This window comes from Dromiciops gliroides, chromosome 2 (assembly GCF_019393635.1).
Source record: "Dromiciops gliroides isolate mDroGli1 chromosome 2, mDroGli1.pri, whole genome shotgun sequence".
NCBI classification, from domain to species: Eukaryota; Metazoa; Chordata; class Mammalia; order Microbiotheria; family Microbiotheriidae; genus Dromiciops; species Dromiciops gliroides.
Window position 1 is genome coordinate 640,047,585 of NC_057862.1, and position 22,698 is coordinate 640,070,282.

Sequence of the window (22,698 nt, forward strand, 5' to 3'; positions counted from 1 at the left end):
ATGAACGGACTGGAGAAACCTGGGGGTCAGAGGGAGAACGGAGGAGGATTTAGGAATAAGGAGACAGGGAGTGCCAACAAAGCTTCTGAGACTGTAAGAATTAAGGGGCAGGAGGGAGTTCAGTATGAGATGGCTACAATCCAAGGCAGCTCTTCAGAAGATATATGTCCATGGGTATGAAGAGGCAGAGGGAACACTTGGATGAGGAACCTCCCTCTAGCCATGCAGTCTGGCACCTTCTCTGCAACTTAGAGCTTCAGGCTATGGAACAGATAGAGCAGTGAAAGGTTTACATGTCCAGGGTCACACCTTTGATAAGTCTAAGGGAAGGCTTGCACCCAGGCCTCCTGATAATTATTACCCTGTATAGCAGGCATATATGACCTTTTGCCTATATATGCATATATACTCACGTAGACTTGATAAGTGCATCTTATTTCATCAGAAAACAATTCCACTAGAGCCATGATTTGTAAGTACTTTTCCATATATGCCTATATGTATGTGTGTACTGGATTGTGTATTAATTCATGAGAAAACAACTCCACAAAAGTCATGATTCTTAAATAATTTTACCAGGCTTATGAATACTCAATACATCTGCACTGGAGTCACAAAATTAAATGCAGAATTATTGATACGTAAATAACAACAATACCTTACATTTGTCTAGAGCTTCACAGTTTTGACAGCACTGGATGGTTCTTACAACAAGAGTTTTCACATAAGATACTATGATCTAAACCAAAAACATCACACACACAATTCTATTTCAGAACTAATCCTGTCTAAGCAGTTTAGTCATTTTTACTCCAACACAATTGTTCATTTTATTCATTACATTCATTGCACAAACAAAAGATACACTTCTAAATCTGTTATTATTTCATCAGATACAATACATAGTACATAATTATTCCACATTTTAACTACCTCAGCAAACAATTTTTTTTCCAATAAATGCTGATTATCACATAGAAAACTGAGATAATTTTCTTTCTAAAGGGCAAGATTTCAGTTTAAAAAAAAGTAACACACTGAAAATTATTGCATCATCCAAAAGAACTGTATAAATTTTTTTTAAAAGTTTGAAACATTTCATAATATACTTGCAGCTCCAACAAAGGGTTAGCTCCAAAATAGGTAAGAATTTAACAGAAAATAATAACTTATTTTGCTACATTGTGGAGGCATTTTAAAAAATGCTTTTTTAAAAATACCATGAAATACAATCAATCTCCAGAGAAAAAACTGATGGTATCTGAATACAGACTGAAGCATTAAAAAAAAGTCCCATGAAGCTCCCACTCAAAGCCATTTTTCATATATCTTTAAAAAACTGATTTGCCCATTAGTTATAAAGTTGCTCATACAGATCTCACCATTTTCTAAATATGATCAACTTTCAAACTTATCTAACACAATTCTGTTCTTCAATGGAAAAGCAGCATTTTCAACACAAGAGTTTTAAACTACAAAATGTATGGAATACAATACACATAGGTAGTTGGATTTCTACAGCTACTAACACCAGTCATTTTTAGCTTCAAAATAGTTCTTCAAACACACTTTTTCCAGTTCTTTTTTTAGAAGAGAAATTAGAATTCTTCAAAGGAAACACATGAGCACTTTTAAAACAAGAAGATTTAAACTGAAAAGACCCAACAAATCAAATTGTGAGTACATTTCAATTTCAGTTCATCTTGGTTCATAGCACAACACTGACTCACTGACATAGTTTTTCCAGTAGCTTACATTAAAAAAAGGAATACTCAACTCTAGGCTTCCTAGATCAGTTCTCATCACATTCAATATTAACCCTGTGCCAATGCCTTCAGGCAGCTCCACAGTATTCTTTAAAAGTACCACATCTGCTTTATCAATGATATAACAATAAGGTGCCAGCAAAATAGTTAAGAGCAAATACACAATTAAAATGAAGTGTTGTTCTTGAATACTGTAGGTTCACATAATTTGGCAAGACTTCCTAAGGTGATATATCCAGGTTCACAATCTATGGGATAAGGCCTCATGACGCAATGAATTGTTGATAATATTTGCTCCCCAAGCCCAGAGCCATTCTGGCATATACTGTGCAAAAAGAAACTAAAAAAGAAAAAGAGGAAAAGTTACTAACAATACCAGAATCACCCAAAATTACAATGATCACTAAAGGTACCAATTAATAAGGCTTCAGGATATTCATCAATTCTTAACAGTCCAAAACATACAAATACTAATCATATAAAATACTATAAAGCAGAAAGAATTTCCAGAAAAGACTAATTCAATCCTGCAGTTCTTTGCTTAATACTGATGGTCACCTAGGATCATCACTGCCTAGAACCTGAAACATCAGGGGAATTTCATCTCGTTGAAGAGTTTAGTCCTTCATTAACATCCTCCTCTGGTGCCTCATTATGGTATATTGTTGACCCTGGGTTATCAAGATTATGCAAACCAATTCTATTTTCTTTTTTTTTTTCCAGGGCAATGAGGGTTAAGTGACTTGCCCAGGGTCACACAGCTAGTAAGTGTTAAGTGGCAAACCAATTCTAAAAAGTGGCAGATCTGAAGCAGAAGAAGCTTCTGGTATGAGTCAGGTATTAGACCAGGTATTAGTCTTCCTAGGACCAGCTCAGTTAGCTAAGTGCAGAAATACTCTTCACTGAAGATTTGGTCATTACATGATGGATTCTGGGGACAGGAGCAACCCATTAAACTGATTAAGGAAGTGGTTTACAAATTTCTTTTTTGTTTCCAGTACAGTCTTTGAACTATGAGGAAATGAGGTACACTGAAGGTTTATACTGGCACTAGCACAGCAAAGTCAGAAGACTTGCACAAGCAAAATTTCCCTTTAATAAGAGAAGCCATTTTTGTTGAATTCTTTATAAGTTTAGTGCATATGTATAATAGAAAAGCTGTGTTTATTTTTCAAACACTACACTTATCATATTATATATGTAGGATAATTAAAATGTATATTAAACAAAAATATTTAAAATGTTCTTTTATCTGCATTATTAGAAATTCCAAACTTTCATGGCACACCCTTTGAGAACCACAGGTATAGAGAAGTGGCCAACTACATGAGAAGAGAGCTTATTCACATGATGAAATCATGAATCCTCAGAAGTATTAAATACTAAAGTAAAAAGCTTAATATTCATCCCACTAATGAAAAACACAATACACACATCTTCCTCTACTGGGTATATCTTTTGGGAATGGCTACAAATATCTGGGACCAAGTAGACAGAAATACATACACGTTCAAAATCAAACAAAAACCTCTCCATCCTGCTCTGCCTGTCTATCCTAACTTTAGTGTGGTTTTGGCTTCAGCTACAAATACATCACCATTCCCAAATTTTTATAATAATTAACCCTGCGAAAGGTATTTATTAAATTAGTTTGTTTTTCGATCAACTCTACCCTAGAATGTGTCTGGTGCCTTTTATTAAATGTCACAGATGGGAAATTAGTAATGAAAAGGCCACACTTTTCCTGCCAGACTTTTTGCACGTTCTGAGAATAAAAATGAAAGCTACAGCGGACAAAACTAACGTAATTCTAGAGTAAGAGGAGAAACGCTTTCCAAACCAATATTAATAGTTCAACAGTACCAACTGGCAATAATTCCTCCAGACCCCCTTTCTATCTGCCCTGCAGGCTAGAACTGTCGCTGACATAGCATACACAAGATCAGGCTTGACACACTACAATGCTGAAGCTCTAAAAGTCAAATACAACCATGACTGAAATAGCTCTTCCAATTTTGCTTCTATTTAGAATATTATATCTATTATAAAAAACTAAAAATATTTGAGAGGGAAGAAACTGTTTTAAAGAATTTAGTATCTAAAAGAACCCTGAAGGCATGGGACACTTGTACATACTCCATTAGAGAAATCCAACCCACGATAAAATTATGCATGTTTCTTTCCCAATACTTAAAATACCCAAATTCTCAACTACTTCACTAAACTATTTACAAAGACATCAAGAGATTTAAGTATTTTAAGCATGTTCTAATATGTAATTTTTCATTCCTTCATCTCTTAAAAATGTCGCAATGTATTATGCTATTTCATCATTAGGCACAAAAGTCTTCAGAAATAAAGATTTTGCAGGTTTACATTGTTCAGATGACCCTGTAAACTGCAGTATCCACTTTTATACACATTACCAGTTACAGTTAGATCTACCACTTAGATACCAATGAAAATATTTAGCAATTTTTACAATTATACTCCAAAAGTTCAAGAATCTGAGATTTCATCAACGTGAGTACTCTCTTCCCTGATGTAGATGACAACTCCTTTATAATTTATAGATAGGTCTTAAGAGTCATTGTGTCTTTAAAACTCATCACCTTTTGAAGGAGCTAGTGATGAGCCCCTTCAGACATGTGTAGACACTCCTTAATATGGCTGGCATTCAGCCAGTCCATCACTAGCCCTATATTCAAAACATTTACTGCTTTATAGGAACTTATAAGGCAGGCAACCCTCTGGTATAGTCTTTTGAGAACCAAAAAAGCTCCTCTACACAACAATATGGTATCAAATTAAGATGTGTTTGAGAGCAGCTAGGTGGTGCAGTGGATAAAGCACTAGCCATGGATTCGGGAGGATCTAAGTTCAAATCAAGCCTCAGACACTTGACACACACTAGCTGTGTGACACTGGACAAGTCACTTAACGCTCATCTCCCCACAAAGCAAATAAATAAATAAATTTTTCCCCACCCCAAAAAAAAAATCCAGTAAAAGAAACAAAAACAAAAACCAGAATTAAGATGTATTTTCTGCTGTCATTTGCATTTTTGTAGAGAAGCCCTTCTCATCTTTAAGATCTTATATCCATTTAAATTTTCAATTATTTTAATGCAAATACTACTGAAAGAGAAGCTTCTGTGACAACCAAAAACAGTAAGGAAGTCAACCAACGTAAGAATCAATCAAAATTGGATGCTTCTCAACATTAGGCTTCATTTAAATTTTAAAATTTTTAGGAATCATTCAAAAAAATTAAGTTTATGCTGACTTAAGTAAGGCAAAGTTCCCAATATTATTACCTGTATTGAATGAAACCAGTATCCTGTGGTCCTTTTTGAGATTCCAAGAGTAGCAATTGCATGATGTGCATATACTTTTGGTGATGGCACCAACCAAGAACAGCCATATAGAAAGCTGCTACATGCTCTTGCATTTGTAGCTACAGAGAATGGAATTAAACTCTGTACGAAAATTCCTTTGGAAGCATATTCATACTGTAATGCTCTGCTGAAGTGGTCTAAGTAAGCCTGTTTAGATAGAAGGACAAAAAAAGAAAGAAAACATTTATTTCTCATTTTTCATTAAGAGAAGAAATAGTAGTCAGAGCACTCACAGCTGCAGTCACAAGGACAACAACAAGGTTTTGCAACCCGATCAAGTGATTCCAGTATTATTTTATGCTAGGGCTCTCTTCCCAAGCCACAATGATCATCACCTTTGACGCTGAGTACGCAGTCATCTGGGGTGTGGGTTTGCAGCAGGCGCCGGAGGAGATGTTCACAATTGCACCCTTCCTCCTTGCCACCATCCCTGGCAATACTATATGGACCAGCAAGCTGGCAGCTGCGATGTTGACGTTGATAATGTCCCACAGTTTGTCCTCAGAGACCTGAGTAAAATACTGTGGGTAGGGGTAAAACACTCCAACGTTATTCACCAAGATACCGATGTCTCTGTCTCGTAAAGCTTCTCTGATAAGTAAGTAAATTCCTCGGCCATTGGAGAAGTCCGCGACTATGACCTCTGTTTCAACTTTGTAGGTCTCAGCTAGAGTTTTGGAGAGCTTGTGCAGCTTCTCTTCATTCTGACTGATGAGGACAATATTGAGACCCCGGCTTGCTAACTCTTCAGCGTAGGCTTTTCCAATACCATCGGTGGCACCTGGGTTAGAAAACAGAAAAGGTAATACAGCATCTGAGTATCTTGATCTTGTGTTGTGCAGCATTTGGTCTTGGAACCATCAAACAAGGATATCAATGAGAATCATGGAGGAAAAAAGGAAAAAATGAGGCCTGAACTGCCTCATCTCACATGATACTATAAGGTGACAATGTGTTAATAAATAAATGTGGGTCAGTATGCTGAACAATAAATGACTGTTAAATGCTCACCTGGAACAAAATTATACAATTATGATAAAATTTATTTAAAGTTAAATGATTGTGTAACACTGAATATTTCTATAGTTTTCAATTAAAAAAAACTTCAACAACTCATAAGAAGGCTATTTCCTATGTTGCAACAAAGTCATTCTATGAAGGTAAAACTCCCCAAACCCGAAATTTCATAAAGCTGAGGTAATAGCCAGCAAACATTTCAGAGAAGTTAGGATAAAAGATATTATGTGAGAAGCAGCATGTTATGATGCTACTGGCTATCATGGGAAAGAGTACAAGACAAGGCCTGAGGACAACCTCCCTCCCCCTGTCTCATTCTAGTTCTGATTCTGCAGCTCCCTGGCACCTGGGTCATCTAAAGTAAGTCCTTTCTCTTCTCTGAGCTCAATGTTCTCAGCTGTTAAAATGAGAGAATTGAACAAGGTCATTTCTGAGGTCCTTTACAGCTTTTATATTCCATAAAAATCTTTTTAAAAGTTTTTCTTCTAAAAATGGAGTGAAAGGGGATACATAAAAGAGAAAAAAATGTGCATATAAATACACATAGCTTTTAAACTAGTATTTTCAGGAAATGAGTTCCAAATAGCCTTCTAAATAAGTTAAAGGAACTTGACCCTTGATTTCACTGGTCTAGGGCAGGAGTATCAAACTTAAATAGAAACAGATCAAATTGACTTAAAAAAACACAAATAAAAAAAAAAACCCAAACCCCCAACACCCCACAAATTGATGTCCTCTATATTGTAGTGCATTTTAATTGATTTTGTTAAACATTTTCCAATTACATTTTAATCTGGTTCTGGCCACTTGGGAGTGAGTTTGAGTACAGAGAACTCCCTTTACCAGTGAGGTTGATACCTTCTCTGCAGCTTATGGTTTCCAAGTTCTCTAGAAACCTGAGAAATTAAGCAACTTGCCTTGGGTCACACAGCCAACAATATGTCAAAAGCTAAAATTAGATTTCAACTCTCTACCCACTGTCATACTTCAATAATACTTCTAATTTAAAATCAGATATTAAACATACATGCATAACCCATATCTGATTGTTTACCATCTCAGGGAGGGGAAAGGGGAGGGATAAAAATTAGAACTTAAAACTATAAATAAAAATGTTTATTACTGAAAAAAAATGTAAAAGAAAAAATTTTTTTAATGTTTGAAAAGTAAAAAAAATATATCAAATAGCAACTTGGATTTTAAGTGAAAGTCAGAGTACTGCTAATTTAGTTGCTTACCACTGACGACGGCCCACCTTCCATACTGCTTAATGAGATCAGCTCTGCGCACCAATCTAGGAATGAAATGCAGTCTGATCAGGCTGTAAAAGTCACAAATGATGGTGATGCTTTTTCTGGCGGTGTACCAGGCTCCAACCAAAGCTAAAGCTTCCATGTAGCAATTGCAAGACCGGGCAATTTCCCTGTATAGGAGGTAGAAACTGTCAACAGCAGCCATGGCCAACAGAGCCCTGGGGAAAAGAAAGAAAGAAAGACGGTGAGAGTAAGCAAAACGCCTCTGCCTAATAAATCAATGCCACATACGCTTCAAACCAGAAAGACGCCTTTTGTTTCATGGGGAAATGAGAACGTGATTCTTTGGCACGAAAGTGACAACGACTTTTCAACACGTGCCTAGCCCATGCAGCCAGTTCATTTAGGGTCTGAATGCTTCATTTGCTTCATAACTAGTCTTTAAAATGTTTTTCCTTCCCCAGAGGTAAAATCATTTAAAAGTCACTTAAGACAGAAAGAGCAAAGCCTACTGCAGCACCCCAGTCCCCCAAAACAGTGAATGTAATTATAAGGATCTTGCTCTGGAGTTTGACACGAAATGGAGGAAGGGGGTGGTTACCCTCATTAGAAAAACTGTACAGGGGGCAGCTAGGTGGCGCAGTGGATAGAGCACCGGCCCTGGAGTCAGGAGTACCTGAGTTCAAATCCGGCCTCAAACACTTAACACTTACTAGCTGTGTGACCCTGGGCAAGTCACTTAACCCCAATTGTCTCAATAAAAAAAACTAAAAAAAAAAAAAAACTGTACAAACCCAATGCAATTTTGATTTACTACTTGAAATGACATTATTCTCCTTTAATACAGAAAGCAATGTTATTACTGGAAGTAACAACTCACATTTATATTGCATTTTAAGGCTTACAAAGACCTTTTTCTCACAAGAACCCTAAGAGAGCCATGATACAACTGCTACTGACCCCATTTTACAGAAAAAAAAAAAAACAAAAGAAGAAAAGTTGACAGTTTTGTTCAAGATCATCAAGTAAGTCTCAGAGCAAAGATGTGGACCCTAGGTCTCTCCTAATTTAAAATCTAGCACTGTTTTCATTCCCACTCCTACCCCTTATCCAAAAGTAGTAGATTTGGAGCCAAAGGGCCTGAATTCTAATACCAGATCTACATCTATCTGTGTGACTTGAGACAAAAATCACTTAACCTCTTTGAGCTTCAATTTCTTTATCTGTAAAATAAAAGGGCAAGGCTAGATGCTTTGAGATCTCTTCAAGCTTTAAAACCTATGATCCACAATTCAATAGTCTCCAAAAGTACATTTGTAAAATATATGTGTGTATATATGTATATCTGAACAGTCATCCAAAGAATTTATTTCAGAACAAAAGCATAATTTAAATCATACTTAAAGTTCAACACCTAATAGAACAATAATGTTCTGATAAAATATTATAAGTGTCAGTTCCAGGTCACGTGAGAAACAAGATAAGACTAGACATTTTTTCCTACCTCCATGATCTCTCAGATCTCTATACAACAAAAATTATACTTCAAAGATAAAGCAACTTCAGCTGTTTCAATGGTCTAGGACACTCAAAATATAAAAGGAGGTAAAAGGGAAACTCCCCAAACCCAGGAAGGTCACACTCACTGACCATGAGCCCATTCAGCACCTCTCCTCTACCTCCCATGCTACAAAGAAGACTCAATGACACAACACAGACTTGCAACAAAACCCCCCTGTACCATGTCAGAACCCCCTCCTCCTTTCTAGTGCCATGAAGACCTGGCTGTAGAAGCTTGTTTGGGCTTTGACAGCCAACTTGGTCACAGCCCTTCAGGAGCAAGAGTGTGCTAGGAACTGAAACCCGAAAGTACTAATGCTGCAAAGTAATTAACTACTGATACCAAGGAATGGGACAGGTCACCAGGAGAGGGCATTGTGCATATGGGAAACTATGTAGCACTTTACCAAGCCTACGAGAAAGAGCATAAGATCCAGCTAGGGCCAGTTCTAACCACCTAAAAATCATTTGAAGCCGAGACCTAGGTTGGTGTACCATAAATTGCCCAGTGTGGGAGGAAGATGAGACACTTTTAGATCGAGCCACAGGGAAATCACGACCGGAAGGGAAAGAATTAGAAGTCAGGAAATGAGTGATAAGGAAAATAAAGGGGTGGGGAAGAATGAACATACCAAAGATGTCAGAAAGAAAACTCAAAGACCTTGAATATAAACAGATAAATCAATAGGAAAAAACAGTAACAACAGAAGGAAATATGACCTCTAGATGTCACAAAAAATTCAGGCATCTATTAATAAATATTGTAAAACAAAGGAAAGCAATCCCACACTTGATAAAGACAGAAGAGAGGACCCTGTAGAATTTGAGGAGAACATGGAGCACAACATACTGCTCCTGAGTAGTTTAAAAGAGAAATGAGAATCATGAGGGCAGATTCACAGCAAAAATAGTAAACAAATTCAAAAAACTGGAATTTGCAGCAGCAAATTTCACCAAAGAAGCAAGAGAAAGACAATAGATTGGGAATGCAAATACACAAAGTAAAGGACAATTTAGAAAATCGGATGAAGAAAATAACATCAAAAGAAAATGTTGGGGCAGCTAGGTGGTGCAGTGTGAATAAAGCACCAGCCTTGGATTCAGGAGGACCTGAGTTCAAATCTCATCTCAGATACTTAACACTTACTAGCTGTGTGACCCTGAGCAAGTCACTTAACCCTCATTGCCCCACAAAACAAAACAAAAACAACAACAAAAAACCAAACAATACATTTTTTCAAATAAAGAAAATGTGTTCACTATGTAAGCAAAACATACTGATTTTAAAGACAGTACTCCCTAAAGACAACCTGAAGATCATGCCTACTAAAAGAATATAACAAGACAAAATTCTTAAGCCCACAATGAAGGAAATGATAGACAATAACTGCCCATAACTTCTGAACATAGAAAATGAAATTCCAATGGAAAGAATTCAGACTGTCTCCAGAAAAAAAACAAATCAACCAACCCAAGGCTGCAAACTCCAAGACAATTAGTGGTTAAATTTAATAATTCAATTCAGAAACAAGTTCTAAGCTATGAGGAGAAAGACCTTCAACCACAAAGGAAAGGGCATTTGAATAATGCAAAACTATTCAGTGCCCAATAGAAAAAGGAGGAGGGAATGGAATAATTTGTTCCAAAGAGCAATGGAGCTCAGAATGCAGCCCAGGGTGACCTATCATGCAAATATGAGTTTAACCATACAGGACAAATGATGAATGTTTAATAATAAAGAAGAATTTGAAACATTTATAGCATGAAAACCAGAACTGAAGAGATTCTTTGCTTCTTGAACACTCCAAAAAAATAGAAATGCAGGAGGAGGGAATAAACGCACACAGTAACAGCAAAAGGATCATAACAGAAAGACTTCTAAGTGTACACAAGGAGACAAGTGAAGGTGAAAATCCAATAAAGGTAACAGTGAAGAGACAGACAGGGAACAGGCATGAAGAGAACCTGGTGATGCCCTGCCTGCAGGTGAATGTTTCTTTTGTGGAACTACATTACAACACAAGAGGGTACATTATAAAAGGAGGGGGTAAAGGGATAGAGAGGAGTAAGTGATGCACCTGGGTCTAGTCAAGGGCTAGCAGAGAAAGAGAAGAGTCTACATGGAAGTGGGGGAGGAAGAGGAGGGAAAGATTGAAAAGAAGGAAGGAAAGGAGGCCTTCCTTTGGAGGTAGTTTCACCCATGAATACTCCTAAGGAGAAAGAGTGATGGTCATAGAGGGAGATGAGTATCTTATTCTGGATGAGGCCCGGAAGATTAGGTGCTTGAAAAGTCTACTTGACTAGGGAGGGAGGGAAGGAGTTGGAACACCTGGGGGGAAAGTGGCACCTGGAGGAGTTAGAGAGCATGCAACACAGGAAGGAGATTTCCAGGCAAATGGGGGTGGGGGGGAGGTCAACCAGAAAGGGTATAAATCAGTGGTATGGGAGGGACTCTACAATGGGGCACTGTCTTCTCTGATACTTAAAAAAACTGGCATTGTTTTCGGAATGAGGCACAATGAAAAAGGGGAATCCATGGAGTAAGCTCTACAAGGCAGTGGCAGAAAGTGCCTAGAAAGGAAAACCTAAATGGATACCCTGGAAACTTTGATTGCTGAAGAATACAGAGAAAAGAAAGAGACTAGATAATTATAGGGTTTATTAATAAGGGTCTAGAGTAAACAGAAAGAGAAAATGGATAATGAAGAGAGAGAGAAATCCTTTTTGGAAATAGATGCAAAATCTTAAAAACTAATGAAAAGGGGGGCTGCCTAAGTGGTGCAGTGGATAGAGCACTGGCCCTGGATTCAGGAGGACCCGAGTTCAAATTTGACCTCAGACACTTGACACTTACTAGCTGTGTGACCCTGGGCAAGTCACTTAACCCCTATTGCCTCACCAAAAAACAAAGACAAAAAAACTAATGAAAAGGACTAGCCAAAGGGGAAGAGAGGAAAGAGAAATCTATTTGAATAAGAAGAAAAAGGAAAAGGAAGAAATAAATAACTAGATAAAAGCAGGAGAGCAAGTCAATGGGAACAGTGCTACTTTAAAAAAAAGATTAAAGTAAAGTAACTGAAGGAACTACTCTGTTTACAGCAGGAGGGAGGAAATCTTAAATTAAAAAAACATACACAATTGGGGCAGCTAGTTGGCACAGTGGATAGAGCACCGGCCCTGGATTCAGGAGGACCTGAGTTCAAATCCGGCCTCAGACACTTAACACTTACTAGCTGTGTGACCCTGGGCAAGTCACTTAACCCCAATTGCTTCACTAAAAAAAAAACCAAAGAAATAAAAAAAAAACCATACACAATTATAGAGACAGAAGATAATATAAACCTAGTATGTAACTTTAAATGTAAATGAATTAAACAATCCAATAAAATGAAAAAGAATGACAGATCATATAAGAAAACAAATTATACAGTCTGTTGCTTACAAGAAATATGTTTTAAAAAACAAAGACATACAAAATGAAACTGAAAGTATAGGGCAATTACTATTCATCACATGAATCCAAAAAAGGAGGAGTTGCCATCATGCTATCAAAGTAAAAACATTCAAAAAATAAAAAAAGATAAACAAGGAAATTACATTATGTTGAAAGGAACAGTAGACATCCAATATCAGTAATAAACTTATGAATTCCAAAAGCCTTAGCATCCAAACTGATAAAGGAAACATTATCTAAGCCTCAAGAAGGCAAAGACTCAATATTGACAGGAAACTTCAATATCCCTCTACCAGTTTTGGATAAGTCTAACAAAGATAAACAAAAGGAAAAATATGGAACTAAATAAATTTCTGGAGAAGCAAGAGTTAAAATACTTAGTGGCATCTTCTAACTGGAACACAAAAGAATACATATTTATTTCTCTTCCCCACATGAAAATTTTACAAAAATTGATTATGTACTTCCTAGGACACAGGGATATTGGAAACAAATATAAAAGGACAGAAATAGTCAATACATCCTTTACAGACCATGATACAATAAGAATAGAAATCTGTTCTGGGACCACAAACAAAAGACACATATCCCAAAAAGGACTTAACAATGAAATTGTAAATAATGAGTGGGTCAAAAAACAAATCTCAGAAACAATAACTACATAAAAGAAAATGCTAATGATATAAAACAACATGCTGAAATTTCTGGGATGCAGTTAAAGCAATCTTCAAGGGAAAAATCACATCTTTACAATCATACATGAATAAAATTTTTTAAAGAGAGAATTAATGAACTGAATGTTTTTTAAGAAATTAGAAAATCAACAAAAAACTAAAATAAGCATAAAAAGGGTTATTAAAATTAGAAAGTACATAAAATGAAAACAAAAAACAGAAATTATGAATAAAACTAAAAGTTGGTTCTTTGAAAAGACAAATAAAATTGGCTAATCTCATTAAAGAGAACAGAAAATCAGATCAACAAAGTAGAAAATGAGCAAGGTGAAATCACAGCAAAATCAGAAGAAAGAAAAAGAATAATCAGAACATATGCACATTTATGTGTTAACAAAACTGAAAACAGAAAAGGAACTGAGGAATACCTTTTAAAATATAAAACATCCAAACTATTAGAAGACAAGATAGATATATTAAATAACTCAATCTCAGGGAAAAAAAAAAACAAACTAGGTACAGTTATATAGGAACTACCAAAGGAAAAAACCTCCTAGTTCTGATGGATAAACAGCAGAATTCTACTAAACTTTTAAAGAACAGTTAGTACCCATACTTCACAAATTATTCTCAACAACTGAGAAAGAAAGCACCCCACCAGAATCCTTTCAGGAGATAAATATAGTCTTTTATGAGGTAAATAATATCTAAACCAGGGAAAGATAAAAACACAGAAAGAAAACTACAGGCCAATATCATTCATGAACAGTGACTCAACAGTGTTAAAATCCTATCAAACAGACTACAGCAATTTCTCCAAATCATTCATTCTGATCAAGTGGGATTTATACTAGGGATGTAAGGATGATCCAACATTAGGAAAACAATCAACATAATCATATTAAAAACTGAAACATCGAGAACTACATGATACTAGATACAGAAAAAAAGTCTTTGACAAAGTACAATACCCTTTTAGTTAAAAACTCTAAAGAGTATCGACACAGAACCTTTTTTTAGTATCATAAAAAGCACTTATCTAAAACAAAAGTAAGCATTATATGAAATGGAGATAGTCTAGAACTTTTTACTTTTTAAACATTATTTATCTTTAACATTGATTTTTGGTTTGGGGGTTTTTTTTGGGGGGGGGTTGGGGGCAATAAGGGTTAAGTGACTTGCCCAGGATCACACAGCTAGTGAGTGTCAAGTGCCTGAGGCCAAATTTGAACTCAGGTCCTCCTGAATCCAGGGCCTGAGCTTTATCCATTGCACCACCTAGCTGCCCCCAACATTGATTTTTTTTAAAATGTTGATTTCCAAATTTCTTCCCACCCCTTCCCAAACCATAGAGAAAGCAAGCAATATGTCAATTATACATGTGAAGTCATGAAAAACATATTTCTGTATTAGCCATACTGAGAGGGGGAAAGCAAGAAAAAAAAAGTGGGAAAAAAGTATTCTTCAATCTGCGCTCAGAGTTCATCAATACTATCTGGAGGTGCATAGGATTTTTAATCATGGGTCCTTTGGAATTGTCTTAGAATCTTGTCTTGAATAGAGTTAGCCAAGTCTTTCACAGTTGGTCATCCTTATAATATCGCTATTACTGTATACAGTGTTCTCCTGCTCTAGCTCCACTTCAATTTACATCAGTTCGTTTAAGTCTTCCCAGGTTTTTCTAAAACCATTCTGCTCATCATTTTTTTCTTTTTTTCTTTTTTGGTAAGGCAGTTAGGGTTAAGTGACTTACCCAGGGTCACACAGCTAGTAAGTGTCAAGTATCTGAGGCCACATTTGAACTCAGGTCCTCCTGACTCCAGGTCTGGTACTCTATCCACTGTGCCACATAGCTGCCCCACTCATCGTTTCTTATAGCACAATATTCCATCACAATCATATGCCACAACTTGTTCAGCCATTCCCCAAATGATACAGTTTCCAATTCTTTGACACCACTAAAAGAGCTGCTATAAATATTTCTATACAAAGAGGTTCTTTTCCCTTTTCTTTGATCTCTTTAGGATACAGAACTAGGAATGTCTAGAACCTTTTCCACTAAATACAGGAGGGAAACAAGGACACTCACTCTCCCTACTATTATTTGATATAGTTCTGGAAATGCTAGCAATAGCTGTAAGACAAGGGAAAGGAATTAAAGGAACAAATCCCTGTTTGATAATGATATGATAGTTTACTTGGAAAACCCCAGAAAATCAGTAAAGATACTAACTGAGACAATTAATAGCCTCAACAAAGCTGCAGGCTACAAAAAAAAATCCTCAAACATCAATAGCATTTTTATATGATAAAAACAAAACACAAGAAACAATAGAAAAGAAAATCCCTTTTTAAATAACTACAAAATACCTCAGAAGCTGACATTCCAAAACACACAAAAGACATATACAATCAATCACAAAATATTCCTTAAAAAAATAAACAACCACCCAAATAGCTGGAGAAATATTCAGTTCTCATGGCTAGGTTGTGTTGATATGACAAAAATGAAAATATTGACAAAATTAATTTACACTTTAAATGTTATTCCAATCAATTTGGGAAACAAAAGATCTAAAATATCCCTGGAAATGATAAAAAGAAGTAAGGACCAAGAGGAAATAGCACTTCCAAACCTCAAACTATACTATAAATCAACAGTTATCTGTAACGATTGGAATGACGCCACCTGCTGGAGACTTACTGTAGAAGAGTTCCGCCCATGAAGCAAAGGTCTTTGAGGGCAAGACCAGGAGTCTTTTCTTTGGCATCTGGAAGTGATGTCTGCTTGTGGGAGGAAGAAGGAAGAGACGGGGGCTCTTTCTGGCACTCTTTCCTTTGGACTCTGGTGGAGAGCGGAGCTAGAAATGTGCTCTCCCTTTAATAGAAAGGAATCTAGGCCTTTCTCTCTCTCGTTACCAAATTCTTATTCTCCTTAATAAATTCTTAAAAGTCTAACTCTTGCTAAAGCTTATAATTTATTGGCGACCATTCATTAGATATTTTAGACAGTTTAGCTAGAATTTTAGCCCTTAACAGATGGCTGACCACGAAGAGGAAAGCTAAACCTCACTCTGCTGATCTTCTGGTTGGGTAAGAAATTTCCCCTACCCTCTCCCTTTAACTAAGTACTGGCGTACTGGCTGTGTTTTCCCCTTAAATTTTTTCAAATGGACCTTTTAAACTCCCTAATTACCCTATTTTTTATTTTAGTCTGTTTAACCAGACAAATGGGAGATAAGATCATGTTAATGCTTTGTTTTTGTGGATTTTCTATTTTTCTTTTTCTTTTTGTTAAAAGAGCCAGCAATTTACTCACACAAGGAAATATCTCTCCCACTCCCAACCATACTTTTTCAGAGAAACCTGAAGAGATTCCTGCAGCTTTTCCCAGTTCTAACACTAATTGTTGCTCTAATTTTGCATGCCTGGAGGCAACGACCCACCCTCTAGAAGTTTTTAATCCCCTATCACCTGGAGGCAAAGTGGGGGAAGAGGAATCCAGGCCTGAGTTCAAAATCAAGTCTGATTCAAATTGCGCTGGTCCCTCCCCTCCTCTCCAGACCCCACCCTCTACTCCTCCCATGGCGGAGCCCATTGCTTCCCGGGCCTGGGAAGTCCAGAGATCTGATGCGCATGCTCAACTTTCCCTAACTATATTTGCAGCTTCAGGCTCAGCCCTTCCCCAGCCTGGCTGTGCTTCTGAGATAACCTTAGAAAACCCTTTAAATTCCAGATATGCTCGTTTTGTTCATAATTTTGCTAACCTGCTTTTGTCTTTAATTAGTAATCTTATAAAGCATTTGCATGGTGAAAAGACTGACAGACAATATAGAGGGGTTAAAGAAGAAAAACTTAAGCTGAATAAGAATGACAACCATCAACATAGTTCAAGACTCCCCTTCTTTTGCCATGGAAGGGTATATATTTTACAGAAATGTAGAAGGAAGCAGCAAGGTATTGATGTAAGTATTGGGGATTTTAGATATCGGAATCAAAAGTGTTCTGAATTCACTCAGGGTAATAATATCAGTTCAGAGGTTACATAGGATTTCTATGCTATTACACCTACATTTTGAAATTAATAGTATGGGTTTATTTTCATAGAGATTTTCATGCTTTTGAGATTGTGTCTTATACTTAGTTTTTAAAACAAGGAGAATATTTGTAAAAGCTTTTTATAGTCATGTGATCAAGTTTATATTTTATAATACTCTTATTAATATTAAGTTCATATTCATTGAGATTTCCCTAGTTTGAATTTCATTGTCTTTTATTGTTCCATGTGTATTTTCTTCTATTCTTTTGTCTATCTAATTTTGAAACATTGCAAGATGGTTTTGATTTCATAATACAATGTTGTTGTTTTTTAAATCTCACTTAATTTTTATTTTTATTTATTTTTTTTTTTTAGTTAGGCAATTGGGGCTAAATGACTTGCCCAGGGTCACACAGCTAGTAAGTGTTAAGTGTCTGAGGCCAGATTTGAACTCAGGTCCTCCTGACTCCAGGGCCAGTGCTCTATCCACTGCACCACCTAGCTGCCCCCATAATACAATGTTAATTCTAGGAGTACTGTGCTCCCATTTTCTAAGTTGTTTGTTTTTGCTATTTTTTTTTCTTTCAACTGATTATTTGATCAAACTCTTTAAAGCATTTCCTTGGCAAATTGGTTGCCATGGCAAGTGTAAATTGATTCTAGAAGTATTATTTTTGATAAGCATATTAAAAAAAAAAAGAGGGGAATGTTTGTAAAAGCTTTCTTTTTTCAAAAGAAGTTTTCTTTAGGATTGTGTTGTGCTTTAACTTGTATTTAAATATGTTCAGATTTTTCACAAAAGTAATTGTATACTAAGTTTTTAAAAAGGGGTATTATTTGAAATTGTTGCATAATTATATATTGCGTTCTGAGTCAAGATGTATTCACATTTTTTGCAATCATTTATTGTCCTCAATTTTTAAATCCATATGAGATTTGGATTATGGGAACTTATCATTTAAGACATTAATTGCCTTTATTCTGAGTCATCAGATGCCAGATGGCCAAGATGCCATCCAATCACAAGAGGAATACATGCAAGAGCAGACACTGAACTGTCACATGAGGGGAGACATGCATGAAGTCAAGGTATGGCCGAGGGAACGGCTTTTGACAAATGTTGAGGTTGGATTCTCTTGGTTTAATATTTTATTCTCTTTTTCCCCACAATATTGTACAGATGGCTGGAAGTATTCATCCCACCCATCTCACTTCTACACCTGGCTTCTATGCTCCCTCCTATATGCCTGATGCCATGGACATCTCAATCCCATGCATCTGATTAAGTCTGACTCAGTTTCTTCCAATATGTTCGGTGGCATGGACATATATTCTATCCACCTATTTTAAGCCTGGCATACTGTATGGGCAGTACATATTGCTCAAGTGTGGGAATGCTCATATCCCATCATTTCTCTGTTCTTTTCTGGTAACCCCCATAATTATCTCAGGTGTCATGATAAATAAGTGTTGAATTTGGCCTTGACATCTGTTACCAATTATATTAGATTTTAAATTTCTCATAATGGCATGAGGATAATTAGGCAGATGATGCAAAAAGTGATGAAACAAAGATAAAAATTATTTTTAATAATTAATATTGCAGCAATTGTCTTCTCAATTACCCTCCATAAGGGGGGACTATAGTAATATAATAATTTTAAAGAATGTTTCAATTTTTGTTTTATTGTATGTTTCATGTGTTAACAACTAAGATTCTGTATTCCCTTAGACATGTTTTTGAGAACTTTCATTGTTTGATTTGATTATTGACAAAGCTATTTTAGAGTTGTGTTAAGCTCAATTTTGTAGGAAATTTTCCTGGCTGATTACCAGAATCCACACATCAACCCCTGAAAAGACTTCCATTCCACGACTACACCTAGAGGACATCTGAGAAAAGACTTTCAGAGACTTTAAATGAACAGTTTTGTGTTGTTGTTGTTGTTTTTTCTTTTCTCTTTCTGTTATAATATACACCATTTGTAACATGTACTCTCTGCAGAGGTCCTCCCTTTGCAAGACCAATGTCAAAGCGTCGGTTCATGAGGACAAAAAAATCTCCCCTCTGGACAAAACTTTCCTCTCTTCCTTTTCTATATTGTTGTTCACATATTATTAGTTAGCAATAGTTATTATATTCTTTTTACTGTTCCATCAAGGAAACATTCCGTTTCTTGAGGAAGCAAAGGAGGGAAATGTGGTAAAAAAATATGAAAGTTTTTTAACAGTTGGTTAGGATAACTAAAAGACGCCAGTTTTTTTTTTTTAAGGACCACCCTTTCGGGGAGGAGACCAATGGCATGAGCTACGCACGCCAGTCCGCCTGCTTCGCACGTCAGACTGCCTGCTAGCACTCCACTTCCGGGGTGCGAGCTTAAAAGGCAAGGAGAGAACGGAAGTGGGAGTTTTTTCCTGCTCTGCTGGTCTCCTGACTGCGCTGCACAGGCTGATGCTGATGAGAGTTCGACTGGGCCTGGCTCTCCATTAGCAGCAGCACTCGCTTGACACGGTCTCTCTCTCCCCCAAGGTGGCCTTCGGCTTTTGGTGAGTTTTATACGGAATATAGACTAAGCTTAGACTTAAGACAATTTGTATTGTGTTTCTACTTTCCTATCCTTCTAATCAACATCACCTTGTGACTACCATACAATAAAAGCTCTAACTAGAAAACCAGAAGCTTCTTCCATTTACTAGTCTGGGAGATAAATTAAGGGAAAGGTTAGAGGGGAGATTTATGATCTAATATCCAATTTTAAATCTCACATATCAAAACCATCTTGTATTGGTTAAAGACTAGAGAGAGACCAATGAAACAAACTAGACAAGGGAGAGCCATAACTCAATAACCCAGTGTTTGATAAAGGAAAACATAAATTACCTAAGGAAAAACTCCCTATTTGATAAAAATTGTTAGGAAAACTGGAAAGCAATCTAGCAGAAATTGGGCTTTGACCAATATCTTACACCACAATATGTTCTAAATGGATATATGACCTTAATATTAAAGATCATACTAGAGAAAATTCAGAAGAGAAGCGTCATTTACCTCTCACAGTCAAAGGTAAGAGATGTAGTCTTAGGAGGCAATCACAAAAGATAAAAGGGATAACCTTGATTTCTTGAAACTGAAAAGCTTTTGCACAAACATTAATAGATCTAAGAAAAGAAGAGAAATAGTTGAATGGGAAAAAATCTTTGTTATCAAAATATTATGGTATCTTGAATTTTTCTTTGTTTCGTATCTGTCTATAAGTTCCTTGACAGCACAAGATTATATACTTTTTCTATTTCACTATAGCCACTAGCACATAGAAGTGCTCACTAAATTGAATTATGCAAATATATTCAAAATTAGTAGCTAAAAAAATAATAGCAGTTGAAACAGTATTTCTTTCTTTTTTCTTTTTTTTATTGCAGGGCAATGGGGGTTAAGTGACTTGCCCAGGGTCACACAGCTAGTAAGTGTCAAGTGTCTGAACCCGAATTTGAACTCGGGTACTCCTGAATCCAGGGCCGGTGCTTTATCCACTGCGCCACCTGTCTGCCTTCTTGAAACAATATTTCAAAAATAATCCTGAACATATACTGAAATGTACTATATGAAGAGACATAGTATCATACAATTTAGAGTTGGTAGACCATCTAGTCCAACCTCATTTGTATGTTGATTTTTATCTCAGTCCTCCACTCTTCTTAACCTCTCTCAAGCTTTCTGACACTGCTAACTACCTCATGCTCCTCCCACATACCCTAATACTGTTCTCTTCTGGGTCCCATGGGTTCTACCACAATCTGCATACCCAGTTTTTATTAAGCTCTTGAGTTACAATTCTACTTACTACCTGCTGTGTAATTCCACCCCAAAGGTCCAGGAGAATCTCAAGTTCAACAGAAGGTCTAACATGGAATTCATTATTTTTCCCTTGATCTAACTCTTCCTCTTAGTTTCCCTATTTCTATTGAGGGCACGAGCAACCTTCCCCAGTCATTTAGTTTCACATTAGTCATACTGAACTCTTCACTCCATCACCATGCCCCCCCAATAAAAGTGGGTCTTTACTGGAATCTCAGGAATAAAATGCTGTACAAAGAATCTTAAAAGAGCAGTTTCCAACTTTACAGGTTTGACTGTCATTTGGAATTAAAATTGTTTTCCCATAGAAACATTGATGATAAGGTTCCCTTGAAACAGTCATTTTTGTTTGAATTAGAATAGTATTCCAAGTAATTGCTACTACTACTACTACTACTACTAGTTAGCATTTGTATAACATCTTAAGCCTTACAAAGAACTTAAGAAATATCATCTCATTTTAACCTCACAATAACCCTGAGAAGTAGATGCTATTATTATCCCCATTTTATTGATGGGAACACTGATGTCAGAGAATTAAATGCTAAATAGAGTTGCATAAATTATTTGCCCTGGGTCACATAGCTAGTATGTGTCTAAATTTGAACTCAGTACAGTGCTTCTACAATACCACCAAGCAGCCTATAGAACTTAACTACCATGTGTAACAATGTTTCTGTGGAAAAATGTGTTTAGACTGCAGCTAGAACCAACACAACAATCAGTGTTGATGTACTATTGGTGGATCTATGAATGCTAAATGCTGGGGAAAACAATTTCACAATTATGTGAGAAACGTTATGCAACTGTTTATATCCTTTGACCATCAATGACTCTACCATGTACTCCCAAGGGGGAATAGCAGACACAGAGAGCATTTTGAGATTTCCAAAGAGCTTTACATACAGTAAGTATCTCATTTCCTCCTCAAAACCACCCCGAGAGGTAGATTTTAGAGGTTTATATGGCTCTTTCCTTCACTGAGCTGAAAGAGGATATGGATTTCTAGAGGGTCACACCACTCAAGACCCCAAGTGGGGCTCAGGCCTAGTTCTCACCTAACTGCAGTGAGGGTCCCTTTCATACAGCAGCATATACAGAGAAATCAAAACTTGGTCTAATAGACACCCATTATGTCTAAAACCTGGTACAAGACATACTTTCTACTGGGATAACAGACAGGCCCCCTTACCTGTATATAACACAGCAAGCTTTGTCTTAGTTCACTACATTTCTCTGCAAAGATAGTATAGTAACTTATCATTATTTCACAGTAAAAGAACAAAAGAAATTTCTGGTAACTAGTGCAATAAAGCTCCATTAAACTATTAAGTAGTATGATTTTTTTTGTTTTCTGGTCTAAGTTATGAAAATAATAACAAAGAAGCAAATAATTTACAGAAGATGAAAGAAACGATTAATACCAAGCTAAGCATGATGAATAAAAAGGTGTTTTTTGGGTTTGTTTTGTTTTGTTTTGTTAAAAAAAAAAAAAACACCTTATGGGGCAGCTAGGTGGCGCAGTGGATAGAGCACTGGCCCTGGAGTCAGGAGTACCTGAGTTCAAATCTGACCTCAGACACAACACTTACTAGCTGTGTGACCCTGGGCAAGTCACTTAACCCCAATTGCCTCACTAAAAAAACAAAAAAAAACACCTTATGATTTAAGAGAATCAGGCT

The 22,698-nt window shown here is 36.5% G+C and overlaps 1 protein-coding gene across 1 annotated transcript in view; it reads right to left on the reverse strand.

Annotated features, from left to right (window-relative positions):
- Nucleotides 1–556: 556 nt before the first annotated feature.
- The window catches only part of HSDL1 (hydroxysteroid dehydrogenase like 1), a 28,122-nt gene continuing 5,980 nt past the window's right edge, over nucleotides 557–22,698 (reverse strand). The window contains exons 2-5 of the mRNA XM_043986308.1: nucleotides 7,419–7,651; nucleotides 5,499–5,944; nucleotides 5,083–5,310; nucleotides 557–2,106 (exon numbers count right to left, since the gene is read on the reverse strand). Coding sequence (XP_043842243.1) covers nucleotides 2,008–2,106; nucleotides 5,083–5,310; nucleotides 5,499–5,944; nucleotides 7,419–7,638 — 993 coding nt within the window. The 5' untranslated portion in view covers nucleotides 7,639–7,651 and the 3' untranslated portion in view covers nucleotides 557–2,007. The remainder of the gene's footprint in view (nucleotides 2,107–5,082; nucleotides 5,311–5,498; nucleotides 5,945–7,418; nucleotides 7,652–22,698) is intronic.